General features: G+C 36.1%; 9 protein-coding genes across 9 annotated transcripts; 3 read left to right on the top strand and 6 right to left on the bottom strand.

Moving 5' to 3' along the window:
- Positions 1 to 84: 84 nt before the first annotated feature.
- spt16 (FACT complex subunit SPT16) lies at positions 85 to 3,719 on the bottom strand (the record flags this gene model as incomplete). Its single annotated transcript, XM_004358636.1, has 7 exons — positions 85 to 294; positions 375 to 1,793; positions 1,870 to 2,250; positions 2,352 to 2,867; positions 2,961 to 3,107; positions 3,167 to 3,306; positions 3,431 to 3,719. 7 exons carry the CDS (start codon positions 3,717 to 3,719, stop codon positions 85 to 87), a joined length of 3,102 nt encoding a protein of 1,033 aa, XP_004358693.1.
- Positions 3,720 to 4,010: 291 nt separating this feature from the next.
- Positions 4,011 to 4,999, bottom strand: DFA_00707 (uncharacterized protein; the record flags this gene model as incomplete). The annotated part of the gene is made up of 2 exons (XM_004358635.1): positions 4,011 to 4,631; positions 4,775 to 4,999. The coding sequence occupies 2 exons, from the start codon at positions 4,997 to 4,999 to the stop codon at positions 4,011 to 4,013; spliced, it is 846 nt and encodes a 281-aa protein (XP_004358692.1).
- A 301-nt stretch (positions 5,000 to 5,300) lies between these two features.
- Positions 5,301 to 6,368, top strand: DFA_00706 (uncharacterized protein; the record flags this gene model as incomplete). The annotated part of the gene is made up of 3 exons (XM_004358634.1): positions 5,301 to 5,328; positions 5,419 to 5,633; positions 5,703 to 6,368. 3 exons carry the CDS (start codon positions 5,301 to 5,303, stop codon positions 6,366 to 6,368), a joined length of 909 nt encoding a protein of 302 aa, XP_004358691.1.
- A 372-nt stretch (positions 6,369 to 6,740) lies between these two features.
- On the bottom strand, positions 6,741 to 10,815 carry gbpD (RasGEF domain-containing protein; the record flags this gene model as incomplete). The annotated part of the gene is made up of 9 exons (XM_004358633.1): positions 6,741 to 7,502; positions 7,550 to 8,016; positions 8,360 to 9,035; positions 9,106 to 9,288; positions 9,372 to 9,535; positions 9,604 to 10,015; positions 10,090 to 10,327; positions 10,418 to 10,577; positions 10,647 to 10,815. The coding sequence occupies 9 exons, from the start codon at positions 10,813 to 10,815 to the stop codon at positions 6,741 to 6,743; spliced, it is 3,231 nt and encodes a 1,076-aa protein (XP_004358690.1).
- A 1,194-nt stretch (positions 10,816 to 12,009) lies between these two features.
- Positions 12,010 to 15,278, bottom strand: DFA_00704 (uncharacterized protein; the record flags this gene model as incomplete). Its single annotated transcript, XM_004358632.1, has 6 exons — positions 12,010 to 12,046; positions 12,944 to 12,968; positions 13,060 to 13,251; positions 13,716 to 13,850; positions 14,221 to 14,240; positions 15,202 to 15,278. 6 exons carry the CDS (start codon positions 15,276 to 15,278, stop codon positions 12,010 to 12,012), a joined length of 486 nt encoding a protein of 161 aa, XP_004358689.1.
- A 1,539-nt stretch (positions 15,279 to 16,817) lies between these two features.
- Positions 16,818 to 18,953, top strand: DFA_00703 (uncharacterized protein; the record flags this gene model as incomplete). Its single annotated transcript, XM_004358631.1, has 3 exons — positions 16,818 to 17,577; positions 17,656 to 17,925; positions 17,989 to 18,953. 3 exons carry the CDS (start codon positions 16,818 to 16,820, stop codon positions 18,951 to 18,953), a joined length of 1,995 nt encoding a protein of 664 aa, XP_004358688.1.
- Positions 18,954 to 19,225: 272 nt separating this feature from the next.
- DFA_00702 (uncharacterized protein) lies at positions 19,226 to 19,831 on the bottom strand (the record flags this gene model as incomplete). The annotated part of the gene is made up of 2 exons (XM_004358630.1): positions 19,226 to 19,523; positions 19,611 to 19,831. The coding sequence occupies 2 exons, from the start codon at positions 19,829 to 19,831 to the stop codon at positions 19,226 to 19,228; spliced, it is 519 nt and encodes a 172-aa protein (XP_004358687.1).
- A 791-nt stretch (positions 19,832 to 20,622) lies between these two features.
- coq4 (coenzyme Q biosynthesis protein) lies at positions 20,623 to 21,533 on the top strand (the record flags this gene model as incomplete). Its single annotated transcript, XM_004358629.1, has 2 exons — positions 20,623 to 20,763; positions 20,823 to 21,533. 2 exons carry the CDS (start codon positions 20,623 to 20,625, stop codon positions 21,531 to 21,533), a joined length of 852 nt encoding a protein of 283 aa, XP_004358686.1.
- Positions 21,534 to 21,724: 191 nt separating this feature from the next.
- On the bottom strand, positions 21,725 to 22,470 carry DFA_00700 (uncharacterized protein; the record flags this gene model as incomplete). The annotated part of the gene is made up of 3 exons (XM_004358628.1): positions 21,725 to 21,813; positions 21,920 to 22,081; positions 22,296 to 22,470. 3 exons carry the CDS (start codon positions 22,468 to 22,470, stop codon positions 21,725 to 21,727), a joined length of 426 nt encoding a protein of 141 aa, XP_004358685.1.
- Positions 22,471 to 22,732: the final 262 nt, after the last annotated feature.

The raw sequence follows: 22,732 nt of genomic DNA, 5'->3' as shown, positions 1-22,732 counted from the left end.
AGATAATAAAGATGATTTTGAAATTAATGAGTTTAGTTGAATTGTAATTGATTGTTTGGATTCCAGGTTTTGGTTTGGTTACTTTTACTTTCTCTTTCTCTTTTGTTCACTTTCTCTGCTGCTGCTACCACCACCACTGCTACTACCACCACCGGTAGCACCACCTGGTGCATTGACATCATAATTCTTTCTCTTGTCTTCAGCTGCAGCCTTGGAATTGAGTGTATCCCAATCCTCACCTTCACTTTCACCTGAATCTTCTGATTCATCAGATGCTGATGATTGAGATGATAACTAGTAAATTAAATTAATAAATGAAATGAGGTTAGTATTTTTGTTATGTTTCCTATTTTTTTATCAATCAATCTACATACAGAATCAGATTCTGGTTCATAATCAGAAGGTTCATAATCATCATCACCTTCATCTTCTTCTTCTTCTTCATCACCTTCTGGATCGAGGAAAGACCAACCACCATCTTCCTTGAATTGTTTCAAATCTTGTTTGATTGAATCCATAATCTTCTTCCATACAAGATTTCTTTCGGACAAATAGAATTTAATGTTGATTTGATCCAACCATTCCTTGATAGTTTCAAAATATTGACGTGGAATGATACTTATACGAGTTGGAACCTTGTTGTAATCTTTGTAGACAAAGACGAGATCAAAGTTGTTGAGGGCACGACTGACACGTTCAAAACAAGCAATTTCAACTTCGTCGAGGGTGAGGACAAAGAATGGGACTTCATGGATACTGACCAAACAATGAACAGTTGGTTGAAGGAGGGTAGTGGTGACATTGGACACACCGTAAAAGGCAAGATCACGATATGGAATATCAAACTCCATGCCTCCTGGAACAATCTCTTCGACACGCTTGACAAATTGAGCATACTCGCCATTCAACTTGCCCTTGATTTGGTGTTCACGTTGTTCTTCCATTTCTTCATCACGGAACGATCTGCTGCCAACATCCAACGATTGAGACATTTCAGAGATTTCTGTAAAGAATTGAATGTCCTTGGCCTTTTTCTTACCGATCATCAAAGCATCGTGCAAGTTGAAATGGATGAGTACAATCGATTCTTGCTCGGCTTGTTGAAAGAGAGCGTGTTTTATGTTCTTGTAGAGAACGTCGATTGGAGTCTTATCCTTGATACCAGTTGGATTGAATCTGAAACCATTCTCGTGTGCTTCGAGATTACCAAGTGTACGACGACCGGCAATAGTTGGACGGATCGAGACATCGTTCAACTTGGGGAATCTGCCACGTGTCAAGATGAGTTTCTCTTGTGCGATCAAACTCGACTTTTCACGGTTCTCTGTCTCTCTGGTGGTGACACGTTTACGCAACTCTTTGATGAGACGTACCGTGTTGGTGAGTGACTTGGGGTCTTGGATACGGAAGGTCAACTCACGAATGTAAAAGAGTGACTGTGGCACACTGATAGACTCGATCTGTTCCTCGGTCAATGTATTTGGCACGTTGAAATTAATACGTAAATAGTCTTCAGTCTTGCTGGCATTCTTGATGGTTGAAATGTGGAATGGCACAATGTACCCATAGATTGGTAAAAGAACTGCTTCCTTGTTTGAATCAATGGTAATTTTGTTCTTTACAACATCGGTTGGATAGTTTCCAACGGAATTGTAAAGTCTTAGATTCTCATTATAACTGCTATAATCCAATTCAACTGCAGACTTTTGATCCTTTTCTCCTGTACCATTCTTATTTTCCATCATTCTAATCTTATTTTCAGTTTCTTCTAAATTTTTTTGTGCCAACATGTTCTAAACAAAATTAAATAAATAATAAATAATAATTAGTAAAGTAATATTTACTTTCTTTTCCTTTTCCTTTACATACTTGATGATCTCTTCTTTTTTCTTCAATAGTTCTTGATTTTTGTTTTGTTTGTCTTGTTTTACCTGCAACAGCTTTAAGTTCATCGGTCATTTCCAAGAGATCTTCCTTTTCTTCGTCATCTTGAGCTTCATCATTCATTGTGTAGAATACTTCACTTGGTTTCTTTTGACTCTCTTGTGTAAACACATTGACCTTGCCATCCTCTTCAATGGCAACAGTATCGGCAATCATCATTGAATATAATTTACACTTTTCATCCTTGGCATCTGGATTTTCAAGATTTTGGAAACCAACCATAATATTAAATGCCATACCTGATTTAATCACTCTTTGATTGGTTGATGAAATAACTGAATATAATTCTTGAAATTCTAATCCAATCTAAAAGAAAATAAAAATGTATGAATAAATTGATTAATATATATATATTGATTCATTTTCTTTTGCCTCTTGATCTTTTGATCTTTTGATCTTTTACTTACACCATAACCACAATTTTTAAGGAAAAACTTTGACATGCCAGGTTTTTGTTCTTCAATGAATTTAACTACATTATCATAGACTGTATTTAATTTGGCACCAGCCTTGAGATTCTTGATCAATACGCTTTGAGCGTTGAGCAAAAGAATGTAATTTTGTTTTTGTTCTTTGGTTGGGTCGACAAAGTAGGTACGAGCAATATTGGAACAGTAACTCTTGAAACGTGAACCAAGTGACACAATCATGGTGCCAAAGTGCAAGTCATCATCGTTACTGGTTGCACTGAGCTTGAGCTCATATTTTCCACCACTTTGAATAAATGGTGTGTAGGCATAGTCGACAGTATCTGTCGATAACTTGGCATTGATCTTTTCGGGATGTGAAAAGACATCAATTGTGAAATCTGTAAGCTTGTTATGAGACATTTTTTCCTCCTTATCAATAATCGATTCAATCTTTGGTAATAAATGACTCTTTAATATTTTATCTGAAATCTTTGCTGATGTTGCTATATGTTTCTAAAATAAATAAAAAAAGAAAAGAGAAAAGAGAAAAGAATAAGTAAATGAGATATAGATGTCTTTCTGTCTCATGTATTATTTATAACATACCAATTCTTGTGCATCTTTAATAGCCAATAATGATGCCAATCCCATTGTAACATCTATCTTGGTCAATCCTGATTGTTCGAGTGCTTCACTCCATGCTTTACCAAAATCACCAATAAACTTTTCCTTTATAATGACACCAACGTTTTTCTATATAATATAAAAAGTAAGTAAACTTCACCATCGATGTCCCTCATTAATGTACATACACCAGTCTTTGATTTCTTAATTTCTTCAAATATTAAATCAAAGTTTTTCTTGTTATTATCTGCATTGTTGACAGTATGATACTGGAATTGAACGTTGAATACTACATCGGTTGGCTTGGTAGTAGATTCAAATAATTGAACTGAAAGTAAAGATAATATGAATGTTAGTATCTCATTCTCTTATCGTCATTGTGGTCGTCGTCTTGTTGTTGTTGTGTCGTCTTGTTTGTTGTTGTGTATTCCTTCCTTTCTTATTCTACATACTCTTTTTTGGACTTGAAATGATATGAATAGTCTTTTTTAAAAAGACAATGACACTTTCTTTGAGTTCATAACCACACAACCAAGTTTGAAGGGTAGTAGTCTTTTGGTATGGGTTGTTGTCGTCTGCATTGCCGAGAGCCAACACTACAGCATCACATGATTTCCACAATGGTTCATTCTCTGTATTCTCCCATGAATCATACAACAAACGCAGTCTCTTAAACATCTGTGCACCGTTAAATGTTGTAGATGAATTCGTTGTTGTAGTTGATGTTGTAGATGTCTCCATGTTGATGATGATGATATTTGTTATCTATCCTATCTATTAATCTTTTTTTATCTCTATCTATAATATATAATATAATACTATTACTTTTAGTCAATCTATACAAATAAATAACAAGAGTGACTATAATAGATATAGATATAAATATATAATTATTAAAGAGTTGAACAAACAACGAATGAATGAATTTGCGCGCCAAGTTCGAACATCTACCAAGAATCCAATTTTTTTTTTAATTTAATTTTTTTTTTTTTATTTACTCTATTTCTTCAGAGAGCTCTCTCCTTAATTAATTTAATTATGATGGTGATAATCTTGCAGCTCAATACCGTCAGCACCATCTTGACCGTAATCATTATCATTATTATTATAGTCACCATCTCTTTGTTGTTGTTGTTGTTGTTGTTGTTGTTTAGTTATTGATCTTTTAGTTGAAAAGTTGCTATTGTTATTATTGTTTGATTTAGTAGGAATCACTTTCTTTGTCTTTTTGGTTACCCAACGACCAAGACTCTTCCACTCCTTTGCATTGGGTAGTAGAGATCGAGACAGCGAGTAGACAATGTACAATGCAACCAGCAAGAAGATGATAAAGATAAATAGAGTTGTTGGGTCGATAGCATATTTGAATTGATCCCACGACGAGTAGGTCCATTCACCTTTTATACACATCTTGCCGTCGGTATTGTCAACCGATCCCTCGAGACATACTTGGCAACGGTGACTGTAACAATGTAGACCTGGTCCACACCATCCAAGCGTTGGATTGTTATTGTCGGTCTCTTGGGGACACATACTATCGAGTAGAGGATGTGACTGCAGTGAAGTGCACACTCCATTATCGTTACAATACTCGTTCATTCCGCACATACCAGGTGACTCTATTCCCGATGTACCAGGTACACATTCTCCACACTAAAGAAGTAAGTAGTAAGTAGAAAGTAGATAGTAGATAGTAGATAGTAGAGTAGTTTTATAAAAATGTAAATAATATAAACTTTAGTTACAAAGATGTCACATGATAAATTTAACTATTGTTTGGTTGTCACCACACATACCATTGCTCTAGATTCATCACCGTCAATATTGAATCGAACTTGATTGGGAGGACATTCTTGGTTTGTGCTAGAACTCGATAATCTAACAACCGCTCTTTGTAATGGACCAAGACATGCACCTGATGCTGGAAGCATACCATTGTTAATTAGACATGTTTGTGCATTTATATGACCGATCGTCATTATCATTGCAACTACAACCAATATCGTAATTTGAAGATTCATTTTGTACATCTTTATCTCTCTCTATATATATCTCTCTCTCTTCTCTCTATATATAAGATAGAGAGTTGTGTTGATCATCATCATCATCATAGCTACAATAATCGTATTATTTTTAATACTTGTAGTTGAACTGAAACCTCAGGACCACCTACATGTAAAGTTCGGTTCTTGTCGTTAAAGTAAAATTAATTAATATATTTTGGTATGATACATAAAACGAGAATGTCGAAATTGGGACATTCATTCATTTATTCGATATTTATCTAAATAGATAGAACAAAATATTTGTTTGTTGATAGTCATGTCTGAATCAACTTCTTCTACTGCTGGTATGTTTCAATGTACATACATACATAGATTACTCAATAATTAATTATTAATTACCTATCCTTCTATTCTATATCAATTCTGAACAAAAGTGCCTCAAAAACCAGAACGCACTAAAGTTCCTAAACAAAGAACATTTAATCTTGTTCAAATTAGTACTCAAAAGATCAACGAACCAGATACCAAAAAAATTGACATTGAAAAGGTTGGGAAATGTTTGGATGGTAAAGAACTTGGCAATATCAAAGATTTTCCATTCTTGTATCAAGATCACGCATTAATTACAATTTATGACAATAAAGCAACTGTATGTATAGAATTTTATTTTTATTTATATGCAAACTAACAAAGTTTCTTTCTATCTATCTATCGATAGGAACCCAAAAGCATGCATTCACATGAAGTGACGCACTTGAAAGAGGACGATGTAAGGGTTAAATTCACTCCAAAGTATTCTGTTTCATCATCGCAATCAAACATTCCCCAAGACATGAACGGTACTATTCAAATGACGACTGGTGAATTATTCAAATATGTGGAGCAGGTGAATTTGGTAGAGTTTCTCCACTTTGCCGAACGTATAATCAACGCAAGATTGGGTATTATGGGAGCAAACAAAACAGTCAAGGGCATTAACCTTGGTTCATGTAATCTCAACGCTCTCAAACAACACTTTAAAAATCAATTGGCAGTTCAAACCCTCGTTTATCATGTATGGGCTGAAAAGGGAGTATACCATATCAATGAAAATCGATTGAACCAAGAAATCACCAATTTCAGATTTCTTTTAAAAGATGCAGAGGGATACGTAGGTGAAATGCCAAGATTGATTAACTGTGACTGGGACAAGTACGACTGGATTGATCCTCCATCTAGAGACTCGATGATTACCAGAACATCAAGAATCAATGAAATTACATTTTCTCATCAATCATTTACAAATCAAGTGACTGTTGGTTTTGAATATGCCAACTATCTCTGCCAAGTCACTAGTGGCAGTGGCGAGAGCATGATTAGTAAATTATTATGTATGACTTCTTAAGAATAAGAATAAATAAATAAATAAATGTGTAAAAATAATAATTACAAAAAAAAAGGTGTAGGGTAGGTACCCTATTTGAAAGAATAAAAATGATAATTTTATTCTTGTGTTTTTGATTCTCTGGTTTGTTGTTATATAAACTAGAGTTTAAAAGTATGACATCCATTTATTATTATTTAATATTATTATTTTAAATGTTGAATGTTTGTTGCATACCCAAAAAATAAATAAATTGGGGGGGGAAAAAGAAAGAAGAATTATTGATTGATTGATTGACTCTTTTCTTCTCTCTCTCTCTCTCTCTTTCTCTTTCTTTTGTCTGTTGTTAGTTTGTGTTAGTTAGTTGTAACCAATAAATTAAATTGATTATTTTTATAAAATCGATTGTTTGTATTGTTTGATTCGAGTATCCAATACACATGCCAAATATTTGTAGAATTTTGGAGCCAAGAGTGGTTTGGATTTTAGGATAATGTTGAGGAAATAGCCTTCGAGTGTATAGACTTCCAAAACATCACTGCTGACAATAACGGAAATGGGCGAACCTCCTTGTAGCAAGAAACTCATCTCGCCAAAGATGCTGCCCGTCGACAACTTGGTGAGGACTGTCAATCCCTTGCTAGAACTCGAAGAGAATGAAATAGACTTCATCGGTGATGTAACTGGTGTTGTTAATGTGGTGGTGGTGGTAGCAGTAGAGGTGGTCGAGGTAGTTGTATTGTCACTACCCAAACTATCATTTACCAATCCTTTGACAATGGTACATTCACCCTTTGCAATTTGAAAGATCTTGTGAAACTCTACACCTTCGACAATGATAACCTCTCCTTTTTTAAATTGGACAGTCTTGGCACCTTTGAGAATAGCACTCCATTCGTCTTTGGTCGGGAGATCTGTTATTCCTGAAAATGACTCACCGCGTCCAACCTTGGGGGAACGGGGTGGCGTGGGTGGGGTCGTGGACGCAGAGACCGACTTGGCCGGCGACCGAACATTGTTAAAGTGGTTCTTCCAGATCTTGGTCATGATGCTGTAGGCCTCGGTCACTTCATCTTGGTTTTTAAAAGAGTACTTTTTGACCTTGCCATTTGTGGTCAGCGAGAGACCGCCCTTTTCCGGCAGGATCTTGGAGATCTTGTCAAAGGGGTTGGTCTTTTGTTTGTGGATGCCAAACAACTTGCCCTCAAAGCACAGGTGATGCTTGGTGATGTAGAGTGTGCCAGTGATACCATTATGCTTGCACGTGTAGCTCTTGACAATGACCTCTTCGGGCGACAGACGGAACGTCGTGATGAAGCGACTGTCGTTGCCCAAACGGAGCAGGTCCATTGAGCTCGGCTCGATGGCGATGGAGCGGCGCTTGTTCTCGTTGAGTGACATGGACGACTGCGACGACTGCAGCTTGGGTGATGCGGAGGTTGGTGTGCCCGAGCCGGTGCTGTTTGAGTCGCTGGGTGTCGTGCAGGCGGGTGGCTGGCCGTAGCAGTGGCTGTTGCTTGGGCTGTGGTTGGGACTGCTATGCGTGGAGCTGCTCGCGCTGCCGACGCTGCTGCTACCCCCGACATTGGCATTGCGGATGATGTTGTTGATCGAGATGATGGGTGCAAACGAGCCGTTGTAGCGGTTGCCGCCAACAAAGCTGCTGGCGCTGGTCAACGTCGTCTCATTGTTTAATACAAATAGCAGACGCTCAGCCATCAACACTGCAATATGTTTGTAGTAGGTGGCCGCGAGGATAGGCTCGCTCGTAAACAGCTGCAGGATGAATGTCTTTTCAATCTCGATCAGCTCGCAGTCGTCGCTGTCGGCCAGCACGTTGCACGGCATCGGACGCTCGTACAGGAACGACTCCTCGCCAAAGATCTCGCCCATCTCTATGTACCGCACATCCTCGGGCGACGCTGCGTTCTCAAACTTGACGCGACCCGCCTCCACACGGTACAAGCTGCTGTTGACCTCGCCAATCGACAATATCTTCTTTCCCTTTTTACACTTTATCGTCTTGGCATTGGTCGTCAAAATCTTCCAGTCTCTTTCCGACAGCGTCGGCGAAATGCTGGGTGGAGGGTCGTTGCCCGTAAACGACATGCGGTACTTGGTGACAAAGTTTTTGCGCTTCTTCTCGCCCGCCAACGACGATGCCAGGTTGAGACTGCTGCCGCTGCTCGACCCCGCCACCGTGCTGCCGCTCAGCGCCGACGAGTCGCCGCCCTTTCCGCCAACACCACTCCCTTTTCCATCTGCGCCTGCCCCACCGCCACCAACACCGCCGACACTGTTTGCTATCGAGTGCTGCTCCTCGCGTATTTTCGACAGTCTAAAGATCTCGTTTTCCTCCCACACCTTTTCGGTGAGGATCGCCTCTCTGATCTGTGGCATCGATGTGAATCCATAGCTGCAGTTGGTAAACAACTGGAAGAACTCTTGTATACGCGCACTAATTAAATAAATACGCTCGACGTTGACCATCGAGCCATCGGCGCCAATCATCGGCGGGTTGCTCTCCACCAAATAGGTGTAATCTGTCAAAAATAATCCCAAATATGGAATGCATGGTTCGCTTGGTAAAACGGCTCCCAAATTTTTTCTGTACAATCTAAAATTAATATCCGGGCTCATCGTTGTATTTAATGTTTGAAACATATCATTTGCTTTTTGTGATATTAACTAAATAAAAATTAAATATATATTATTAGTATCAATAGATATAATTATCTATCTATCTATCTATACATACAGCCCAACTATTTTTTAATCTACTGATCGATGAATTATGTAAACTACCAAGAATTTCCATAACACAATTATAATTTTTTAATTCCTTTGCATAATTTGCTATATTAATAAATGCCTCTATAATAACCGCCCTTTCTTCTGGTGTTTCTTTTGAAATAATTTTTGTTGATACCCACGAACTAATCTAAAAAAATAAACTCATAATATTAATACACATCACACAATACAATGTATTATTATTGTATTTTTTTAAAAAATCACACATACTCTATTAAACCAAGTAATTAAATTTTGAATATTAATAGCTTGATTTTCCTTGTTCCATTGTCTTTGTGAAAATTCATTTAATGTTAATGCTGATATTAATTCAAATTCCATAACTGTTAATTCTCTTGCAATATATTCTGGTGCAAATGCTGTTTTCTCTGGGTCTAAATAATAATATATAGTATGATTAATATATTATTGATTTTAAAATATATATATTCATATCACTTACAAGGATTATCTTCATCAATATTTTGACCATTAATACCATGATAATTATTATAAAGATTCGTAGATGATGCTGATGAGGAATTGGATATACTAGAACTACCTCCACTACTACTATTGTTACTGCTGCTGTTACTTATGCTGCTGTTGTTGCTACTGTTATCTTTACTACCATTCACATTGATATTTGGGTTACTGGTATTGGCATAGGACATTAAATTGGTGCTACTACCAGAGGGCAGTATTTTCGACATGAAACCCTTTGGTAACTTTACACTGCTTCTTGGATTGTCCAATGATGTCGATGGTTGAAGATGTGTACTATTGGTCGGACTATTACCTCCACTATTACTAGGACTATTCACACTTAATAATCCTTGTAATACATTTGATGTTGAATTGGGTGATTGAGTTTTCTAAAAGTAAAAAAAAGAGTCAATATAGTTCACTGGATATTATTAATATTCTCATAGCTCTACTCTATACATACAGGACTAACTGAATAGGAGAATCTCATGGTCGATGATGCCGATGAAATATTATTAGGTTTTGGTGGTGGAGTAACTATGGTTTGAGAAGATGGTGACTTTGTCAATTTCTTGGCTTTGTAATAAATTAAAAACATTTCATTCTTTACATCCTCTGGCAATGAATTCATAAATTCAGTGGCAGAATTGGAAAATGGTTTATCTTCAAAATCCTTTTCAACAAGTGTTCCAATTAATTGTCTAAACATATTGATTACACTATGAAAGATTCAGAATATTAATAATTGTACAACATTAATACATATAGATTGACTCCAACAAATAACATACTTTGTTTGAACAATTTCAATTTCAATTTCAAATCTTCTAAGATGATCTTTACAAGATCCAGGTGGTGGGCCAGCATATCTTGATGCAAGCAATTGTAATACCTCCATTGGTCGAGTATAATCTTTATATGTTAAAAAAAATGCAGACACTGAATAATTATCTATAAAATAGAATTATATTGTTAAGTTTGTGATCACTGTTGATTTCGTTGGGTTGTTGACTGACTTACCATAATTAATGGATTGTGACAATTTCTCTATAAGTTTTGCAAGAGTGCAACATTTGATGGCACTGCAACCATCTTTTCTATTTACATTTGTTAAGTATACAATATAGCTTTCTTCATCTGGCAGGTAGAATGGAAAAGATGGAGCTGATACTACTCCTCCTCCCTCCATTTTTATATAATATTCCTATTATTGTTGTTGTCTTTTGTATATCTTTTTTTGTTTGTTGTTGTAATCTTATTATTATTATTATTATTATTATTAGTATTGCTGCTTGTTATAGTAGTAGGTAAGTAGTGGATGTGATTGATGGAGTTTTAAGATTACTTTGCAGCCTGCTTGTAATACCCCAATTGTGAAACTAAAATATCTTTTTTTGTTGTAGTTGTTGTTGTTGTGGATGTCTAACCAAAGTAAGGTGCCGTTAATCGCGATTACCCTTCTTTTTTTTTTTTTTTGATTTCTATTTCCGATGATGGGTTGTTGTGTGCCGAATGCTAATAATACCCTCTGCTGCAGAATAAATGTTAACTACTAAATTTGTGTGTATACAAGTAAATAAATAAATAAATAAATAAATAAATAGATAGATAGATAGGTATTAATATTAAATATATTAAATTATAAATAAATAAATAAGAAAAATGTCGATGCTGATATTGCTGTCTGCTGTGTGATGCTGCGTTGTTTTAAAAAGTGTGATTATTATTATAACAATTGAATGAACGAATGAATGAATGAATGAATCAATTAAATAATCATATATATATATATATATATATACAAATACAATTGATATCAATTATTTAGTGAGAATAGAGAAACAAGTAGAAGAAGAAGAAGAAGAATAATAGGAAGAAGAAGAAAAAGTGGTGGGAACGATAATTATATAATTGATTGTCTGTTGTTTGTTTGTTTGATAGAGTGTGTTGTGGAATGATAGTCGATTGGGTAGATTATTAAATATGAATGAAAAGTCTGTGGCTGACCAATCACACCATTTAGCAATCAATCAATCAATCAATCAATTCTTCATCGGCACACCCACCCTACCCACTTCTTATTGTCTGTCTCTCCCAAAGTTGGTATGGAGGAGGAATGAGGACGTAATAATTTGATTTGATTCTTTAATATAACCAAGTAAGTAGTAGTAGTACTGCTGACCTGACTGACTGCGATACCATGGTATATGTGAATGAAACGACGACGACGACGAACCAACTACACAATACTGCTGCAGCACACTCTCTCTCTCTCTCTCTCTCTATCCTGACCACACACCCTCACATCAATATTTACACCACACACAGCACATACACTACACCTTTTTTTTCGTCTGTCTCTCTCTAACACCTTATTATCAATCTATCTATCTCTTATTATCTGTTGTTGAATGATTGTTCTATTATTATTATTAATATGTTATATTTATATATATTATATTCTATCTATAGTAGTAGTAGTAAGGGTTATCTGTCTATTGTTGGTTGATTGATTGATTGATTGATTGGTTATCTGTCTATTTCCTCTGGAGGTCTCTACGATGACTGCGACAATATGTTATGATGTTTGTTGTTGTTGTTGTTGTTGTTGTTTGGGATTAGTTTGTTAAATGTACAATTGTTGTATGTTTGCTTTGTGATTGATATGTTTTGTTTTGTTTGTTTTAACATTAACAAAGTGCGATCCCATGCAGCTGATAATAAAAATCGACGTTGTTTAAAAATGTGTGTATGTATTACCCCCACTCACCCAACCAAACAGCCAGATCGAGATTAGTGCGTGTGTGGTATGTGGGTGTCATCAATCAGTTTTCAACAACCAACCCCCCAAACCAGCCACCTAGGTGGTGATGCATGAATGCATGTATTATTATTATTATTGTTTTGTGGTTGTGGTTAAGGCTATAAATACTAGTTATATTACAGCCATCTAAACTTTATTGGAGGAAGAGAGACTAAACATCACATGATCATCATCATCATCATCACCACTCTACACAAACAACAACAACAACAACAACCAGTCTCCGACGATACGTATCGTCGATGCTAATCATTGATTGATTTAAAGAGAGAGAGAGAGACCATGCATGGTTTTAGCCCTACACACTTTGAAGTTGACGATGACCTGTCACAATATAGTTGGGTGGTGGTGGTGGTGGTGGTGTGAAGGTGAAGTGAAAGGGACGGGGGTTTAGGGGATAGGAAACCAACATAACACATTACCTTTTATATCTTATTTCAAATAATCAACTATGACTTGTACACTATTCTTTTTCTTTCTTTTGACTCTTTACTTTCTACTTCTCTCTTTCTCTGTCTCTGTTTCAAATAAATAATGTTGTAATAAATAAATAAATAAATAATAAATAAATAAATAATTGTATGTTATATATCAAATATAATAATAAACGACGAAGGTAATCAAACGTTGTGTGTTGTTGTGAATGAATGAAAGAATGAATGAATGAATCGAAACATCTAATAAGGCTCTTTTCCTTATCTTTCTTTTTTGTGGGGAGGGAGGTGGCGATTGGGAAACAACATGTCGATAAAGAGAGAACTGGTTGGAGGGTCTCCATACCCGTGGTACCAGTGATCCACCCTATTCATCAATCACAGCGTTGTTGTGTCGATCCGAAAACAACTTGTTCCGATTTGTTATTTTTTTCACCAACACTTCAACGAATCGACTTTGCAACTCAGAAATCAATCTCGACTTTGATGAGTCGGCCGCGATTGTTCGATGACCAAAACTACACACAACAGATAGGGGTCATCAGTTAACTTCTATCATTGTTCTCCCCCTTTTCCTCCTCAACCACTTTGTTTATATTTGCGGATACAATTCATGTGCCCATTCTTGGGCAAAATCGATCAGTTCATTCATCCTTCAAAAGTTAAAGGCTCTTGCCAACAGTTACGAGCTTCTCTGAAGTTCTACTTTTCTTCCTTCTAGCTATTATCCAATCATCCAACCTTAAAGGATAGATAGATATTGGGCAATCCATTGCCGAAACAACCATTCAAATGAACAATGATCAATGCAACCCAATATAGACAAACTACAATCAATATTGATGAAGAATAGAACTTCAATTTGATCTGTATAGATCGGTATATATAACTCTTCTGTTTTCAAGTTTGACATAATCACCATACCATACCATCCATCCCTCTCTCTTTCTCTCTCTTTCCAACCAACTACAAATTAGAATATTTAATTAAAGTGGATTGGATGTCGGGCATATGTATTTGTGTGATCTGAATTGTTTGATATCAAAGTGATTTATCAAACAATTCAACCAATCGATCAATTAAACAAATCAACCACCATGATATCATGCATGATATTCCCACCAACAAACTATCACCCAACCCATGGTTACAATCACTAGTGATCAAATATAAACAACAACAACAACATCAACACTCCAACCATCCATCATGATGGATATTTAATGAGATATCTATCGTGGCCGCCCACCCACCCACAAGAATTAATTGATCACAGCAGCTAGCAATGCAACGTGGTCATTCTAGGGTAAAAAAGATAACTTCTAATTGATTCCACATCCTCCCTCCCTCTTTGGTCTTTATTTATAATAATACAAAATGTTAAAAATGGATGTATAGATTTTTGAAAGGAAGGAATAGTATGGCATACCATCACATCACACTACTACTGACTGGAATTAATTATAATGATTATTAATTATTATTTTTTCCAAGATTCCTTACAAGGAAAAATAGGTTGCCTCCCTCCCTCCCTCCCTCCCTACCTCTTCACTTACAAGTGATTTATAAATCGGATTGACACCCCCTACCCCTGATAAAATCACAAACCGTCCTAATCATCATCATGGCATTGTCAGTCAATCAGCCATACCAATACCCTCCTCTTTCTCTTCTTTTGTATTAGAACAAGCAAGGAGGATCACTAACTAACTAACTTATTTAAACACCACCCACACGCTACTGTGTTTTTGTTATTGATCATCTGTGGTGTATTTAAATAATAATAATAATAATAATAATAATAAATTTGACCAATTTGCTCATTGCCTTTTTTAAAATCTTTACTGGATCACACCACCCCACCCAAGCTTTACCATCCCCTCTCTCTCTCTCTCTCCATCATCGATTCATATCCATCTCATCATCTTCATCATCATCATCATCATCCATCATACTATATGATTGTCTGTCCTGCGAAATGATGCAAACTCAAATCCAATTCGTTGGGTTTGGTTATATACAAATATATATATATATATATATAATAATCACACACACACACACACACACACATATATATATATTTACACATACACATTAATATCATTATTCACTGCATGAATTCTCCCTCAATTTGTGTAGTAATATCATCCTCTATCCGATTTCGATTTGATCGTATCAACAACCAACCTGGCATTTCCATGAGATTGCTGGCAATATCCAAAAAATAATAATCAATCCACACCTTTACACACATTGACACACTCACACAACAGTTGTCATCGCATCGCATAGTGTTTTGCCATTCTACTCTTACACTGCAGTGCAAGTACAAAACAACAACAGACTGCTGACTGTGAGGGATGCAGCACAGCATCCCTCCTCATTATTCATTTAATGTATTTAATCATCCATCCATCCATCCATCCATTCAAAACATACCTCCCACCATCCACCAGTCAAACACATACACACACGCTCGACAATGGCAATAGATAATAACAACAGCTAGCAAAAACACCACCACCATCAATCAAAAAATAAAACAAATAGGACTGTACTGCTGTGCATAGATAGCTGATCCCACATATTAGTATATAAATCATATCTCACCCCCTTCCTCTCCATGGGAGAGAGAGAGAGAAGGAGATAACAATTTGTTCCAAAAAGTTTAAGTTTGATTCAATAGAATGAACATATGGTATTTTTGAATTGATTCACCTAACCTTTTTTGAATTTACTGTTGTTGCAAATCGCAATTCAATTCCATCATCCATCCATCCATATCAGCCAGAAGAGGATGGGAGAGGTAGAGCGAGGGTATCGTACGACGATTGCAAAAACATCAAACAAAACAATATTTGATTTATTAATATAGTGATTTAATTAATTCTCTCTCTCTTTCCTTTGACAAAAAACACCACCTACTCTTATTCTCTCTCTCTATATCGTCGTGTGCTCTGCTCTGCTCTACACTCAGCTCATATCCCACTCCTTTTTATTTTTGAATTCCCCATGCTATCTATTGAGGTGTATCACTAAAGGCGTCTCTGACCACCCATTAATTGTTGTTTATCGACAGACAGTTGTTGTTGATGATTATATTTTTAATAACTAACTTTCATCTCTTGAATTGTTAGTAGACAATTGTTGTTGTTGGGTCATTTCCAATATCAAAATAGAAAGAAGAACTTTCCTAAATTCTCGCGTTCATCGCCTGTATTTCCCCACCTTACCATCATCACTCTTTCTCTTTCCCCATCATCAACACAACACAACAATAACGCCACCACTACTACTACTACTACTACTACCAACCCAAACCCATTGTCATTAGATTATTAGGTTTTCAAAAGAAAAAGATAGATTATTAATTATTTAATAACTATCCAAAAAGGACCTGGTCTTTTTTTTTTTTTTTTTTCCAAACAATACCATCTTTTTTTTTTTATTTAACCAGATATCTGTTTGATATCAATTCTAGTTGTGGTTCCACTTTAAATAATAACTAAAATAATATAATAACTAAAATAATAATAATAATAATTGTAAAATAATCAAATAACAAATTTAGAAAACCCAACTTTTTTCATATAATTATTGTTAAATAACTTTCTTTAATAATTATAGGATATTTCCCCCAAACTTTATTTTTTGTTACACGCAATCAATCCCATCCATTTCCATCCATCCATTCCTTTTTACTTTTTTTTTTTTTCTATTGGAATATTGTGATTACCCACCGAAACAATCAATATTGTTTCCAAGTATCAATCCAAATCAATCCATTAAAACAATTTAACCTTTTATGGTATTTTTCATTTTTAAAATAGATTATATTTTTTAATTATTTTCTTGTCTCTATCTACCCATTTTTAAAAAGATTGCTTTACTTTTTTTTTTTAATTCTTTTCTAAAAGTTTGGATTTGACAATGAATATTAAAACTCTACAATCTATGGCACCTATTGACGGCGGGGACAACCACCCGCCATGCCAAAACGACTATGCATGCATATTGGCATCTATGATGACAAAACCCGAATCACCAGATGCCTCTGGAGACCTGATTGACAGACAATTGTCGGTGGAAAACACCCCAAAACTATTGGCTAAAATGGTTCATCATCCACAACACCCATCACGACAAGACCACCACCAACAATCCCCAATGACAAAGTCTGTCACCACCGCCACCACCACCATCATTCCATCTCCAACATCTGTTTTCCAACCTACGACCTCCACCTCCTCCTCCACCTCGACTTTGACCTCTAACTCTTCCAATCACTCATCATTCAACAACCTCACCGTCCTAGTCAACGAATCCTCCCCATCAACCAAAATCACCACCACTAGTTCATCCTCTCCCGTAACGACCAGTGCCGCCCCGAATACCTGTACCTCTGCCGACTCGACAAGCGACTCTTATAGTTCGCCGACCATCTGTGAGAACCAACCGACCGTTCCATCCATGGATTCGTTCAAATGTGACCGTCCTCAATGCATGTTATGCCTTCGGGGATGCCCGACACTGGTCATCAGAAACCCAACTTGGTCTACCATCATGAGAGTCGTGTTTTATACACTCTCTAGAAGTTATCCCCATCAGCCCTATTTTAATCTACGAGCTGATGTCTATAATTGGATGGATGAACATTGGAACTATCTCTGTAAGCCTTCCCACAAAGACCGTATGTATAAAGTAAAGTAGTAACACAATTAGAGTATATGGTTATATTAATTAATTCCTATTCTTTTTTTTAAAAAAGGTGACAACAACTGGAGAAAGCAAGTTCAGGATATGCTCAGCCACAGCAAAAATCTATTCGAGTCTGGAACAGAACATTTCCGACAAAATGGATTTTGGAGACTGAAACCATCGATTGACATTGACCCCTGGACCATCAAAAAGCCTCCCCGCGACAAATCCAAGATCCCACTAAAGAAGAGATCACTCTCTGAGAATGATCTTGGAAATCACCTCAAAAGAAAATCAAAATCAGAATCTGACGATGAATCTGAACCTGATTTACCCATTGGTATGTACAAACAATGAATGAAACCAAGGTTGATTCCATTAACAAATTTATTTTTCATTTTAGACGAGCTCAATATTAGGGATTTCTTGGTTAAAAATGATGAGGATGTAAAGAGAGAGCTGGATATGGTGACCGAGGAGATTAGAAAGGCCAAGAACAAGATGAAGGCTCTGTGGCAACATATGGGTGGAACGTCATCACCAATCTTTGAGGAAAATGAAATGGTTGAAGAGGATGAGGATGAAGGTTACTCTTCACCACCTTCACATCCCAAGAAAAGAATGTTGATGGTGTCACCTCCAACATTCTCCTCTTTGCGCAACAGTGACCAAGTCGCCCCTCAAATGATGTCACCCAAATCATTCCACGCACCTCCACCACCACCACCTCCATCCCCATCGTCCTACTCTATCCAAAACATTATGAACCCCTGTCCACCATCACCCACCTCACCACCTCCATCACCATCGCATTATGTATCTCCATCGTCCAATCAAAACCAAAGACTCAGACTCACCAAATCCCTCCCTTCCCTTGCCACATGTATCCCTCATTCCCCGTCCATGACCATCACCAATTCCCTTGTACAAATACTCCCATCTCCATCACCATCTCCATCTCACTCATCATCATCATCATATCCAAACGCTCCACCAGTACCAATATTCCTTCATCAAAAACAACAACCACCACCACAATATCAACAACAACAAGCCAATGGTTTCATTTTAAACCAACATCCCCATCATCCTCAACACCTCCATCAAATGCAACTTCAACAACTACACATTCAACAACAACAACAACAACAACAACAACAGTACCATCAATACGCTCACCAACTCCAACTAAACGGCCAAAACTATTGTGCATCTGTCCCAATTAATGCCCCACAACAACAACAACAACAATCCAACAACAACAGCAGTTGTAATCCAACTCCAACCAGTACTCCACTTTTAGTCCCAAATAAATTGGAACCAAAATCTCAGTCATCAATTACATATATAATTGATATTAACAATTAAATCCAAACAAACAAAATAACAAATAACAAATAACAAACAACAAAAAAGGTAAGTTTAATAATCAAATAATAATCAATTACTAATAAAATAAATAATAATAATAATAATAATAATCCAATAAATAATAATAATAATAAATGATCAAAATAATAATAATTAAAATCAAGCTACTCTAATTATTCGATTTGTTTGTATATTATATAAATTTGTTTGTGTGAATGATCTGTATTATTATGTGTTTAGTATAATATATATATATATATATAGTACTGTTAATCATATTTTGTAGAATAAAATGAAGGTCGTTCAATTGCCAAAGATCTTTTGTCAACTTTGTATTTGGAGGGAGTTGTGACTGAGGTTGGATTAGATGTTGTTTTTGTTGCAGATCCAGGTCCATTGGTCACAGAAGGGAAAATATCCATATAATTTGCTACCAACATGATGACAAATATGATTATGGATGAATGGAATGTTGGAATATTAATATATTTTATCAATGGATTGGTTTCAAACGTATTTGAACACAAATGATAATATACACATAAAATAGCTACCGTTTTAAATGGTCTAAAAAAGAAGAAAAGAAAAGAAAAGAGGATAATTATAATTATTAATATTTTAATAATATTATTTATAATTGTTTTGGATACAAACAATGAAGGTTTTGATAAAGAGGTTGGATAGGAAGGATTGGCTATTTTAAATAGACATGTTTTAATAAATTCGCCAGCACATGCAGAAATGAGTGCAAATATGAGTGGGGAGAAGTAGGTTTTAGGGAGTACAACGTATTGGTATCCGGTAGGATTATCCATATAGGATGATGATAATACTTGATGGTTATTACTAAATGGATTGGCTTGAAACATTCTCATTTGATAGACACTTACAATATCGTTGGTCGCCAACAACGACAGTCCTACCACTTGAAGTATCTTGACCAGTGTCTGAGAGAATAGTATCGAGCAAACGTTGGTTGTGAATATCACCCATTGAAAGATGACCAACATCAATGTTATATCGTTGTATAGCCAATACGGAGAATGTCCCAATAAAAGATGAGTCAGAGTCGATCCAAAGAATATATGCACCAAATAGCATGCAAACGACAAAAAGATTGGATGATTGGCTCGAACATTTCTAAATGCATTACACGATGATATACATTTAGTAGTTAATAGTATATATCTTAGATGTGGTATATATGATAACATGTTCCCAAGCAGAGGAGTGAGAGTGAGGAGGGAATCTTTCTTTCTTTCTTTCTTTCTTCTTCTACTCTCCTAACTACTAACTACTACGAATGATTGTTATGTTACTACTTGCTACAACTACTTTAATATTAATAAATAAATATGTAAATCGATATAACAACTTGATTTAATAGTACATCACTACTACTACTACTACTTCTACTACTTTGTTGTGTGGTTTGGTTGCAAAGATTGTGGGGAGGGTGAAATTGGGAAGTGGTGAGTCACCTCATAAAAGGGGAGATCGCTCTTGACTTTTCGTTTGGGGAAAAAAGAGGGAGACATCCATCACGCGATCTTTTCAATATTTTGGCATTGCATGCGTCATTGGTGCATGTTGTTGATCTGAACTCCGACTGCATGCTTGTTAATTATTACAACAACTCTAATTGTTGTGTTGTTGTTAATAAACTATGATGATTAGATCAACATTACAGAGTGTACTTAGAGTATCATCAACATCAACAACATCTAATCAAAGATGTTTGACAAGTTTAACTGTATTACAATCACCATCATCCTCCTTTAGTTATTGTTATAGTACATCATCGTTTGTATGTATACATATACATATTTATAATTGGTGGATATGATGATTAACTTTGATCTTTAGAATACTACTACTACTGAAGAAAAGAAGAAAAGAAATGTATTACCAACCAATCTATTTCAAAAGGTGTTACTTGGAGTTGGATCAAGTTTGATTGCAATGTATAATCCTGGTAGAACTGATATGGTGGCAGCATTGGGTGAAGTGTCTGGTGGATGTGTACTGCCACATCTAAAGACAAAGATGATGAATGATAGTGATGGAAGATGGTTGTTGGAACACAAACCACGTATTCGTATTGAAACGTTGCCAGAGCAATTGTCATCGTTGGCACCTGATACATTTGGTGGTGCCTATTATAAATTCCTAACAGATAATGGGTTCTCGCCAGACGACAGAGCAGAGGTTAGAATGGTAGAGGATGACGATGAAGCATATGTCTTGCAACGATACAGAGAAGTACATGATTTCTGGCACGTTCTAGCTGATATTCCACCCAACGTTCCAGGTGAACTTGCCATCAAGTGGTTGGAAATGGTACAAACCGGTCAACCAATGTGTGCACTCAGTGCATTGGTCGGTCCCCTCCGACTACCATTCCAGCAGCAACGACAACTCATCCAACACACTGCTCCATGGGCCGTCAGGTGTGGTCGCAACAGCAAGTTCCTTCTCAACGTCATCTATGAGAATCATTGGAATGACAATCTAATAGAATTAAGAAAGAAATTAAATTTCGAACCTTATTCAGGTCCAACCATCATCGACAAATAATTAAATAAATACACACAACCAACTTGTAAATACAAATAAATATAATATATATATATATATATAAACCCATCAATCAATATATACAATTGACAATTGTTGTAGTATTGATTTGTTTTTTTTTTTGTTTCTTTTAAATTTAAACCAAAGATATTGGTTGAGTAAGTGATGGTGGTGGTTTATTACATAACAATTTACAAGCTAAAGGCGAGGTCAATGCAGGCGACTTCTTGGCTGTTTTGGTCAGTAACAACAACATTACCAGAGTACTTGCCAGATGGAGCTAAAAAATAGGAAAGAAAAAAGAAAAGGTTAATAAACAAGTACCAATTATTTAAATAATTTATCATCAGGGTTATATATATATATATATATTAATAGAGACATACCATTGGATGGGATTTGAGCAGTGATGGTGTGGTTGTAAGCACCTGGTTGGAGTGGACATGGGATTGGGTTCTTGGCTTGGCAGAGATCTTCGTTTTGGTTGAGGATGGTGATGAAACCAAACTTGACCAAGAGCTTTACGTTACCAGAGGTGATTTCTTCATCTGTAATAATAGTAGTAGTAGTGGAAGGATGAGAAAGAAAGGAAAAGTAATATGAAAAATAGGATTGTTAGAGATTGGGCAAAACAATTTGAATAATTGACTCTGAATTTCGGGTCGGTTCGCAATATCATCCGACCGACAGACTGTTTGTTGTTTCATTCTTTGAAGGGAATGATGTCGGAGATGAATGAAACGAATGAATGATTATACATACTGAGGTTACCGTTAGCAGTGACGGTGATATCTTGACCCTTGACTGGGGGATCTGGAGTGATGGTGACAGAGCCAATTTGGAAGTGGTCAGATGAAGATCCACAGTTGGTCCAGATATCAGCAGTAGCTAAAGCAAAGACGCAGAATAAGACGAAAATCTTGGTAAGGAATGACATGATTCTTTATATGTCTATATATATATGTTTGTTGTGAATAAAAAGATAATTATTTAATTAAAGAAGAGTGAAGCAAAAATTAGATAGATAAATAGTGGAGAGAGCAGAGGAGAGGAGTGACTGCAGAGAGAGAGTGAAAGGAAGGGAAACAAAACCAATTAAAAAAAATGAATTTCTTTTTTTTTTATTCAAAACCGTAGGGGGTGATGATAGGTGGGATGGGGGTGAACGTAGACCAGCAATAGAATCCTTTTTCGACGAC

The sequence above is a fragment of the Cavenderia fasciculata genome (assembly GCF_000203815.1).
Source record: "Cavenderia fasciculata unplaced genomic scaffold Scf_Dfasci-F-a-25c12.r2-5, whole genome shotgun sequence".
In the NCBI taxonomy this organism is placed as follows: domain Eukaryota; phylum Evosea; class Eumycetozoa; order Acytosteliales; family Cavenderiaceae; genus Cavenderia; species Cavenderia fasciculata.
The sequence above is the reverse complement of the archived record's forward strand: the minus strand, read 5'-3'. Positions and strand labels throughout refer to the sequence as shown.